At 56.8% G+C, this 10,732-nt stretch overlaps 2 protein-coding genes across 2 annotated transcripts in view; both read left to right on the top strand.

The window, feature by feature from the left end:
- The window catches only part of OSCAR (osteoclast associated Ig-like receptor), a 39,401-nt gene extending 38,620 nt beyond the window's left edge, over positions 1 to 781 (top strand). The window contains 1 exon segment of the mRNA XM_027770402.1: positions 42 to 781. Coding sequence (XP_027626203.1) covers positions 42 to 73 — 32 coding nt within the window. The 3' untranslated portion in view covers positions 74 to 781.
- Positions 782 to 9,744: 8,963 nt separating this feature from the next.
- Positions 9,745 to 10,732, top strand: part of TARM1 (T cell-interacting, activating receptor on myeloid cells 1) — a 9,406-nt gene continuing 8,418 nt past the window's right edge. Inside the window, exon 1 of the mRNA XM_027770401.1 lies at positions 9,745 to 9,941. Coding sequence (XP_027626202.1) covers positions 9,908 to 9,941 — 34 coding nt within the window. The 5' untranslated portion in view covers positions 9,745 to 9,907. The remainder of the gene's footprint in view (positions 9,942 to 10,732) is intronic.

The following is a 10,732-nucleotide window of genomic DNA, read 5'->3' as shown; positions in this document are numbered from 1 at the left end:
CCCCCCCCCCCCCTACCCGCGGCTGTCCTTGTCTGCTGCAGCCCGCCCGGCCCCTCAGGGAGACGCTGAGTGAGACCTGCCGGCCTTCGGGGTGTGCGCCCGGATCCCCGCCCTCTGAGCCCCAGCAGGACAAGGCCAGGCCCCTCTGCTCCTCACCGGGGACAGAGCACAGGCCTGCACGGCCAACGGCGCGTGGTCACCGTCGTGGGAAGCCGGTCTCTCCCTGTGATGCGGCCAGCCACCCGACGGCGCCGAGGTCCAGCGTGGGCGGGCCGTTTCCTCCTCGTCGACCTTGGTGTGATGCGTGCCACCCGATGGCGCAGTTCCCTCAGGGCACGTGTCGGTCACTTATTACCGGCTACATGTGCACACTCACGTGTCCGAGCGTGTCTGGGGACGGCTGGTAAATCGCCGCTGTTTAGTCTGCTGTTCGTCTTCATAGCGAGCTGTGGGGAGTGCGGTCTGGGAAGGGCCTGCCCGCAGGCTGCTTGGTGACTGTGCGTCCATCAGCCGGGCTTTCGATTTCAACTTCCCAGGTTTTTGCCGTGTGGCATGTGCACTGGAGAGGGAGGGGAAGTGAGCAATCGCCCCGGGAGGGATGGCCACGGCACAGTCCATTCTCCACTCGGGATTTTGGGCATGTGCGCACATACGCCTGGCCTGAGTACCAAGCCGCCAGGTCTGGGTCTCGAACTGCGGTCGGTCCTGTGGGAACCCAGCACTGCTCCACCTCAGACCCTGTTTTATACTTTCTTTATAAAGAATTGTGTATTTAATTTAATTTATTCATTCATTCAATTAATCTAATTTGACCAGAGAGAGAGACAAAGAGAGAGACAGAGAGAAGGAAAGTGAGAAAGCCAGCCACCAGTTTCTGGACTTGAACCGTGGGCGCCCATGTGCAAGTGTCCAGTACCTTAACCACTACCCCCCCTGCTGGCCCCATTTTAAACTTCTTTAAAGGCAAAGTTTTGAATTTTGATGAAACAGATACATTGGGCTTTTTTGTTTGTTTTCCCTTTTATGGCAAAAGCTTTTTATTTTATCTATTTTTCCTTCTATTATTTTTTTAGTTTTTCACACCTTGTATTTTAGTCCGTCAACTCCTTTTTCTGTCTTTCCCTCCCTTCCTTCCTTTTGGCCAGCGGGCGTGTGCGCTCCTGTGAGAGGGAAGGGGAGAAGGCACCGGCGACGCTGGGTCGTGCTCGGCTCCTTCTCCTCCGTGTCACCTCCCACGGAGACCAGGGCACACACGCGCATGCACCTGGGTGTGTTCCCAGCCACGGAGGCCAGGATTCGATCCACGCCCTCAGTCACGTGGGGTCCAGCTTCCTTAGCCACCGGGCCCCGGTGCCAGCCCTGATCTATCAGCCCTTGGAAGTTATTTTCCGGATATGGCATCAGGTCAAGGTTGAAGCTCATTTTCGGGTTTTTATTTATTTCTTCCATGAGCAAGAGAGACAGAGACAGAGAGAGACAGGAGCCCCTTCAGGACGTTGGCTCCTCAGCCCCTGCAGCTTTGGCTACGCCTGGGGCACGTGCGTGCATGTGTGTGTACTCGGGGTCAGCCCAGGAGCCTCCAGGGTCACCTCCCCAGGGTCCTGGATTGCTGCTGCGCCGCTGCCAGCACTGAGGCTCGCTCCGTAGCATGTCCAGCCCCGCTCCCCGACAGCACCGCCTTCTCCCACCCGGCTACCGCGCACCTGTGAGCAGTACCACCGACGAACTCAGCGGCCGGGGCCAGGCTCCCGACGCCGTCTCGTGGATCGGCGTTACTCGGCTGCCTGCCCCCATACTGCCTCGTTACTATCCTTTCACCTGAGTTTTAGACAGTGTGCGCTTTGTCAGAGCTGGAGTGATTCTAGCCATTCTAGATGCTTCAAATTTCCATCTGAGTTTAGACCTGACCTCTCAGTCTCTGCCTAAAGGCTGCCAGCCTGTCATTCAGCCTACGAAGAATCTTGCAGGTCAGTTTGGTGAGCTCGGGCATCTTTATTTTGTTTACCTTTTAGGACTTGCCATAGGGCACGTGTTCTTGCTGGAGAGAGACAGTGAGAGGGAAAGTGAGACATCGCCCCCGGGGGGGCGGGCCATGCCACAGTCCGCTCCTCTCCATTCTCCTTCTGGGATTTGGGCACGCCCAGGGCTGGCGTGGGTTTCAAGCTGCCAGGTACGGGACTCGAACCCCAGTCAGCCTGTGGGAGTCCAGCACCTTTGCCGCCACCTGCTGGCACCACGCATGGGCACCTCCCTAAGGCTGAGTGTCAGGTCAAGGAGCGCAGTTCAGCTCTGGGAGGCTTCTCCGTGTTAGCCCAGCGAGGGCTTGCTGTTTCACGGTGCCGACGTTGCGGATGCCTCCTAAATTTTACCCCCAAGTTTTTACGTTTATTGATGTTATACAAATGGAATTGCTTTCTTAGAGATTTTCTTGCTATAGTGCACATGCCCTTGCTGGAGAGAGAGAGACAGAAAGCAAGAATCCCCTCCCAGGGGGGCTGGCCATACCACAGCCTCTTCTCCTCCATTCTCCTCTCAGGATCTTAGGCAGGCACCCGCATCTGGAATGAGTTTCAAGGCTCCAAGTCTGGGACTCGAACCACAGATGGCCATGTGGGAGTCCAGCGACATAACCATTACACCATCTGCTGGTCCCCAAATGGTATTGTTTTCTTTTTCTTTTTTAAAGCATTTTTTTTTTTGGAGAGATTTTTGCTATAGGGCACGTGCGCTCGCCAGACAGACAGAGAGAGACATAGAGACAGAAAGTGAGAAATCACCCCCCAGGGGGGATGGTCACACCGCAATCCCTTCTCCTCCATTCTCCTCTCGGGATCTTGGGCACGCACGCACACGCGCCCGGCGTGAGTTTTAAGCTACCGGGTCCAGGACGCGAACCACGATCGACTATGTGGGAGTCCCACGACATAGCCATTACGCTAACTGCTGGTTCCCATTAAAGCATTTTTATTGTTTCTGTTTTCTAAATTACTATCCTCCAGAGGTCACTGCGTGCCTATGAATACAATGTGCTTTTATCTTACTGTGGCACCTGCTGCCTTGTTACACTCAGACACTATTTCTTGTAACCTTTCTAGGCTCCCTGGGAATTGTTACATATATAATCTTATTTCTGGTAATAAGGACAGTTCTGCTTCTATTTCTAACGTTCCTGCCTTTGAAAACTGACCTCACCTCACCCCACCCCTGCGTGGCAGCCATGAGCAGGCTCTCCGCTGGGAGAAGAAACGAGACTCATGGATCTTTTGACAAAAGCCAACTTGATAACGGAAAGCAGGTGAAACGAAGAACTCGCATCTAAGCTCTTCTGGCGAACGGTCAGCATTCGGCCGATCAGCGTACCCCGAGTTCTGAAAGGAGCTAGCAGTTGTCAAGTAAGAACGAGAACTTGTGAGAAAGGACTCAGTTACAGCAGGGGCCACGACGGATTAACACCTGAAAGCAAGCTCGGCAAGCTCCTTGCGCTCAGCGTACCGTCTTCCGGCCGCATCCGCCCTGTCACGAGTGACGTCGCTTTCCTCGCTTTCAGAGATAACCAGGGGCTCGTGCACTGGGCACAGACAGACAGACAGACGGACAGGGAGGGGAAGGGCACCCTGCAGGAGGCACGGTCACGCTGCCGTCCCTTCTCCTCCGTTTCCCCGCGTCGGGATTGGGGGCACACACGCACGTGCCCAGGGTGCTCCCCAAACAGTCGAGCTGGGCTTTGAACCTCCCGGTCGGCCAGGCAGGACCCAGCTCCTTACCACAGCACCACACGAACCCTAACACCCTCTGAAGCCTGAATGGTGCTTGGCGTTTCCTTCCGGTTCATCAGTTTCCCTGGCCCCTGGTTTTCAGCCGAGGTCACGGGCCGCCTGAGCTGTGGGCTTCCTCCCTGGCGGATGACTCGGTGCAGGGCATCCCGGGGGGACCGAGCACGCTCCGGGCGGGGCTGGGTCTGTGTCCCCGCCTTTGCCCCGTCTCTCCGCTCACAAAGCTTCCAGGGGTCCATCATGGGGGCCACCTGCCCACCTCCCCGAGGCGCCACCTCTCGGTCCCGCAGTTGGTCAAGGTTCCTCTTACATCTTCACGCCCGAATTCCAACACACGCTCCTTGGGGAGGTCACGTAAGACAGAGCAGAGGAAAAGCAGTGACAAGTGTCTCTCACCCTCATGGCTCGCCCCCCAGCCTGCCTCTGAAGGTTAGGTGTTTGTGCAAGTGCTCGGAAGCTTGCTGGGGTAGACGCCCCACGCAGGAGGGAGAAGCCTCCCCCTGTCCTGGGTGGTCCTCCCTAGGGCTGCACACGCAGGCTCCACGGAACACCCGGAGGTCAGCACGTCTGCGCCGTCGTCCTCGGGCAGCTGCGGGGCCTCTGGGCAGAGCAGGACCAAGTGCGGCGGGGAGGGACGAAGGGGAGGACCGTCATGGTCGCTTCCACCCACAGGCTGCACCCCGCGAGCACCACCCCGACCTCTCTGTGCCTGAGGAGACGCTTGGGCCGGGAAAGGAGGGCCCGTTTCTGCCCCGCACACTGACTGGGGCGCTGGCTGGGTTCAGTGGAGGACGACTGCAGAGACCAGGTGGTTCTGGAGTGAACAGGCAGGCTCACGCCCTGGGAGTCTCAGGGCCAGCAGGTGGCGTGGTTAAGGCACTGGACTCCTGCAGGGCCCCCATTTGTTTGAGTCCTGGACTGGGACTTGCTTCCTCCCTTTCCCTGTCTCTCACACGTGGTGAGCGCATGTGCCCTATCGCAAAATATCATACAAATAATAAGTTATATTTAACACACAATTCTAAAACAGAAGGATTTTAAAAGAAAGAGAAACGCCTCGGCTAAAGGCCCCACGTGCCCACGTGCCCACAGTGAGAAACACGAGCAGACGTCCCCAGGGCAGGTGGGCGTTTGCAGAGCCTCGCCTCGCTACCACGACCCCTGGCAAAGAGAGGGACTCGCGCCTTAGCTGCTCCTGCACGGAGGCTCGGCCGGCTCTGCCAGGCAGCCGGGAGAGCCCGTGATAAGTAATAAGATCACAGCGCCCGCCCAGCGGGGTGAGGCCACCGGTGTGACCCCGGGGCTTGGGCCGGGAGGTCGCCCGGGCTCCGCGCTGGCCGTGAGGAGTGTCCCTGTGTCAGCCGGGTCCCCTATTGCCCTGGCTCATCCTGGCCAGCGCTTGTCTGCCCGGAGTGCTGAGGACCGAGGCCGACGTGCGGGAGCTGCGTCCGCTGGGTCTCCATGGCCTTTCTGAGAGAAAGCACCCACTTCGCTTACATTGCCCCGTTTATCTGCTCTTTATGTGGTTTCCGTCTTCCCCACTCCCCGTCCTTCTCTGCATTTCAAAATTAGTCTTAGGAGCAACAGAGAGACCCAGAAATCCGGTCTGGGTTTCCTGGACTGCGGCAGCTCAGGGGCACACATCGGGCGCTGGACGCCGCAGATTCGTCTCCCAGTTAGGGGAGACACAGAAATGAAGGCGTGGGGGCCAGCAGGCTGCACGGTGCTGGAGGCGAGGCGCTGGACGCCCACGCGGCTGACCAAGGTTCGAGTCCCACAACTGGCAGCTGTGCCCTCACTTTTCCTCTCTGTGTCTCTCTCTGGTGAGCACCCATGTCCCGTGGCAAAATTTAACATGGTAATAATTATAATAAAATTAAATGTAATAATTCTTTTTAAGAAGAAATCACAGTGTTGACAGGGCCAGCATCTTCAGAGGCCTGTAGAGAAGGTCCTTCCTTGTCTCTCATGGCCTCGGGGAGCCCCGGGCGTTCTCGGGTTGGTGACAGCATTCCGGATGCGAGTCTGTCTTCACATGGCTGTCCCCCTCTGGTGGTGTCTGTGACTCTTCTCCTTGTCTGAGACGCACACCCGTTACGTAGGGTGAGGCTCCACTGCGTCCGCCGCGTGCTCTCACTGACTGATCGCGTCTGTAAGGCCGAGTGCTGCCAGGTAAGGCCTCATTGGCAGCTGCTGGCAGTAAGCGTCGGACACGTTTGTAGGGACACAAGACAGCCTCATAATATCCTTCCGAAAGGACCGGATTTAACCACTGGCCCGGCCCCTCCCCAGGCACAAGCTCCCCTTTACATGGAGCGGCCCCCTGTATTTGACTGTGTCCGCGAGACGCACGTGTGGGGTGCTGTCACATGTATGGCTCTCTGCATGAAGAGACATGCCCCAACCTGGGAGTCACGTGAGAGGGAGGGAAGGTTTGACCTCAGCCCCATCACCCGATCTCCGCTCACACCGAGCTCGCTCTGTGGTTTTAACACTGAAGGCCCTTCAGACGGCACGGCTCCTGAAACCCTCTCCTGTCCGCCTTGGCAAGTCTGCTTCCGTTTTGTAATTGCAGAGGGCACGCGTGCTCGGCAGAGCGAAAGAGGCAGCAGAAGCGTGGTCATGGCTCTCCCTTCTCCTCCTTCCCCGTCCTGCTGGGATTCAGGACGTGCACACTCCCACGCTGTGTCCTTCAAGTCTCCAGGGCTGGGATTTGAACCATAGTTGGCCGTGCAAGATCTGGCCCCATTCTAGCCACCAGGCCTGAGTCTAGAACCGTGGTCAGCCATGTGGGAGTCCAGCGCCCTTAGCCACCACGCCACCTGCCTGTCCAGCTCCAGTTATGAAACGTGTGCACGTATTGGAAGCAGGACGTGTTGGAATAGCCGAGGTTCTCTTCCTAGGCGTGGAAGCCCACGGAAATCACAGAGAGCGGACGGGGAACCTGCCCAAAGCCCCCTCAGTGGCCCTGAGGCTCGAGTCCCACAGGGTAGCAGATAATCCCTCATCCCACTGACTCCGGGAGTCCTCCTGCTGGGAATCCCTCCCGAAAACTCCCCAGCGTTCCAACAGAGATGAAGGGAGCCCTGCCTCTTGGCTCCTTCAGAGAACGCGTTCCTGAGTCAGGTCGGGCGCCCTGGGATGGGCCTCGGAGCAGTCCCCTCCCGGCTGCTAGGTGACGGCAGGGTTGAGATAAGAGGCCATGCGCTGTCTTGCCTGGTGAGTTTGATAAGAGAGCAGGTGGCTTAACTCAGTTCCTCCACACTTCCCCCGTGGGCAGGCCCTCCAGCCTGAGGGACGCAACTAAGGGCCCACCCTCGCCAGTGAGAGTGCACCCAGGGTACGAGGAGCCCTGCCAGGCCTTCGTGTGGGGAGACACAGCAGGCCTATCCTGCTGGGGGGTCCTCGGAGCTGGCGAGGCACCACCTGACCCCACGGGAGGGCTCCGCTTCCCCTGCGGCAGGCTCGGCTCGCTCTGCACTGACAAGGGCTGCTGTTTGACGCGGGTCTTCCTTCCTTCCGTTATTTAAATGGAAACTACTACTTTTTTTAAAAATAATTATTTTTATTTCATTTTATTTATTTTATTTGATCAGAGAGGTACAGAGTGACAGAGAGAGCGAGAGAAAGAGGGAAAGTGTGAAAGCAAGCTGCCGGGTCCAGGACTCGAACCGTGTCAGACATGTGGGTCTAGCGCCTTTAGCCACCACGCCACCTGCTAGCCCCAACGCTGGTCTTCCACCCTCCATGCAGTTACAGCGGCGTGGGAGGTGGCACCGCTGCCCACGCAGAGCGGTCCGTCGAGGGGTGACGGTCAGTGCCGTGGGCCCCACCCCGTGCAGACATGAGGCAGCAGGGCCAGGTCTGGTAGCCGGGCTTTGATGCACAGAGCCCAGGCTTCCCGTCCAGGGTCGGAGGTCATGCTGCTTCCTGGGGTGGCTTCCGGGGGGCTCAGGGGTCCAGGGACCTCTGCTCCCTCCACCCTGCCCTCCTTCTGTCCCCTGAGGGCCCACTCACCCACACTCTCTAATAGCACTTTATTTTAATACCATGACTCAGCTGGGTTGCTTTCCCTTTGCCAGATTGTAAAATATCATTTTAATATTTTAAACAATTATTTATTTAATTTTATTTATTACTATTATAATTTTTTAATTTGCTATGGGGCAAACACACTCATGAGAGAGAGAAAAAAAGAGAGAGGGAAAATGAAAAGCCAGCCACCAGGTCTGGGATTCGAACCATGGTCAGCCATGTGGGAGTCCAGCACCTTAACCATCATGCCTCCTACTGGCCCCGTAATTTTCTTCTTCCTTTTTTTTCCTTTTTTTTAGGGAGAGATTTTTGCTATAGGGTATGTGTGCTTGCCAGAAAGACAGAGAGACAGAAAGTGACAAATCACCCTCCAGGGGGGATGGCCATGCCGCAATCCCTTCTCCTCCATTCTCCTCTCGGGATCTTGGGCGCACACACACATGCCTGGAGTGTTTCACACCACCAGGTGCAGGCCTTAAACAGTGGTCAGCCATGTGGGAGTCCAGTGGTGCAGGCCTCAAACAGTGGTCAGCCATGTGGGAGTCCAGCACCCTAGCCACGAGGCCATCTGCTGGGCCCCAGGTAGTGTGCTGACAGTCAGGTGTGTGCCTCACCACTTCACCGGAGACCGCCGCGCACAGCGGTTCATCCCGGGCACTGCCGAGAGATCACAAGAGACCACGCTGCGTTCTGTTAGAGCTGTGGTCCTCCTGGTGGGTTGCATACTCCGAGCCCAAGGACTTTTAAAAAGTCCTGATGCTTGGTGCCAGCAGGTGGCATGGTGGTTAAGGTGTTGCACTCCTGCGTGGCTGACCCTGGTTTGAATCCTGGATCTGGTGACCTGAAACTCACACGAAGCGTACGTGCGTGCGTGCCCCAAATCCCGACAGTGGAGAAGGGATTGCAGAGTGGTCGCCCCTCCCTGGAGCGATTTCTCCTTTTCCCTCCCATTTTCTCTCTCTGTCTCCTATGAGTGCACATGCCCCATGGCAAAAACAAAAAAATTCCTGATGCTTAAGCCCCATCCTGACACTTTCTTCTTTTTTTAATTTTAGAGAGAGATTTTTACTATAGGGCACAGGTGCTTACCAGAGCGACACAGAAAGAGAGATAGAAAGTAAGAAATCACCCCACAGCGGGGAAGGCCATGCCTTAATACCCCCTCCTCCATCTTCCTCTTGGGATTATGGACCACGGCTGACTACATGGGAGTCCAGTAATGCAACCATTCTGCCATCTGCCGGTCCCTGGTTTCTTATTTTAACAAAAAGATTAAGAACTTTGTCTTATTTAAGTTAGAATATGTACCAAGTGCAAGCATAGACTTTATCTGAATCCTGATTTAAAAATAAACAGGGTCAGCTGGTGACATAGTGGTTAAGGCACTGGACTCCCACATGGCTGACCGTGGTTCAAGTCCCGACTTGGTGACTTGCTTTCTCACTTTCTCTCTCTCTCTCTCTCTGGTGAGCACACATGTCCCATAGCAAATTTAGAAGCAGTAATAATAAAAAGTAAAATCGAATAAACAATTCTTAAAACCAAATGATAAGGCCGGCTGGTGGCGTGGTGTAGGGCGCTGGATCCGCGTGACTGACTGCGTGGTCTGAGTTCCAGACCCGGCAGCTCGAACACCAGCCGGGGCATGTGCATCGTGCCCCAACACGGAAAGAAGTGGGGGAGGAGAAGGGGTGTGGCGTGACCACCCTGCACAGCTGGTGCGAGTCCCGGACCCGGGATGTGGCGTGACCGTTCTAGGTGGCCGTGGGTCCCGCTGGATCCTGTCGCCGTGCAGAGGGGACGGTACTTACTGGGACTGAGAATGCTTTACGACCTTCGTCCTGTCCCTGAACGAGCCCTGGGACGAGTGGCCGGAGCTCTGCGCTGTGGGAGGGTTCTCGAGCCAAGGCCCCGGGAAGTGGCTGAGAGACTGTTGCAGAAAGTGGCTGTCACTTCCTGATGGTGACTCGAGACCAGAAACTGGGCAGGGTTGAGAACTGAAAATCCGAGCACGCCTGTCCCTGTGTACTCCGGAGTCGAGAGGTCGCTCCGACGACGCCAGGGACCGAGGGGCGCCCTCGGAAGAGGCTCCGGTCGCCATGAGCCCCCAGTTGCTGTCCCTGCTCTGCTTTGGTGAGTCCAGGCGGGGGTGGGGCCGGCTGGCGGTGGCGCGCTGGGCCTCGGAGGCAGCGGGAGCTGGCGGGGCCTGGTGGGGGGTGGCAGATGGCCCGGCCAATGACAGACGCGTGCACGTCCTGGCCTGTCCTGTGTGAGGACTGCTCCGTGCTCTGCACACGCTGCACTCCAGCCACTTTCTGAGTCACCGTCCCTGGACTTCCCGGTGACGTTTGCCGTAAGTACGTGACTCCTGTCCTCTCCTCCATGACAGTCCCTTGAGATTGGCCAGCTTTCTATTCTATTAGAATACATGCCTACTTAGGACCAGCAGTCGGCGTAATGGCTATGTCGCTGGATTCCCACGTAGTCGACCGCAGTTCGCATCCCGGACCCAGTGGCTTAAACTCACACCGGGCGCGTGTGCGTGCGTGCCCAAGATCCCGAGAGGAGAATGGAGGAGAAGGGATTGCGGCGTGACCATCCCCCCTGGGGGGTGATTTCTCACTTTCTGTCTCTCTGTGTCTCTCTTTCTGGCGAGCACACGCGCCCTATAGCGAAAACCTCTCCAAAAAAATCATCCTGACGATGTGGGCCAGCAGGTGACACAGTGGGGACATCCCTGGACTCACATGGCTGACTACAATTTGAGTCTCAGAACTGGTGGCTTGAAACTCAGGCCTGGCGCATTTGCGTGTGTGCCCCAAATCCTAGAAAAGCATGGAGGAGAAGGGATTGCGGTGTGGCCATCCCCCTGGGGTGTGTGTGTGTGTGTGTGTGTGTGTGTGTGTGTGGTGATTTCTTGTTCT

Source organism: Tupaia chinensis, unplaced genomic scaffold (genome assembly GCF_000334495.1).
Source record: "Tupaia chinensis unplaced genomic scaffold, TupChi_1.0 Scaffold000131_1, whole genome shotgun sequence".
NCBI lineage: Eukaryota > Metazoa > Chordata > Mammalia > Scandentia > Tupaiidae > Tupaia > Tupaia belangeri.
The sequence above is the reverse complement of the archived record's forward strand: the minus strand, read 5'-3'. Positions and strand labels throughout refer to the sequence as shown.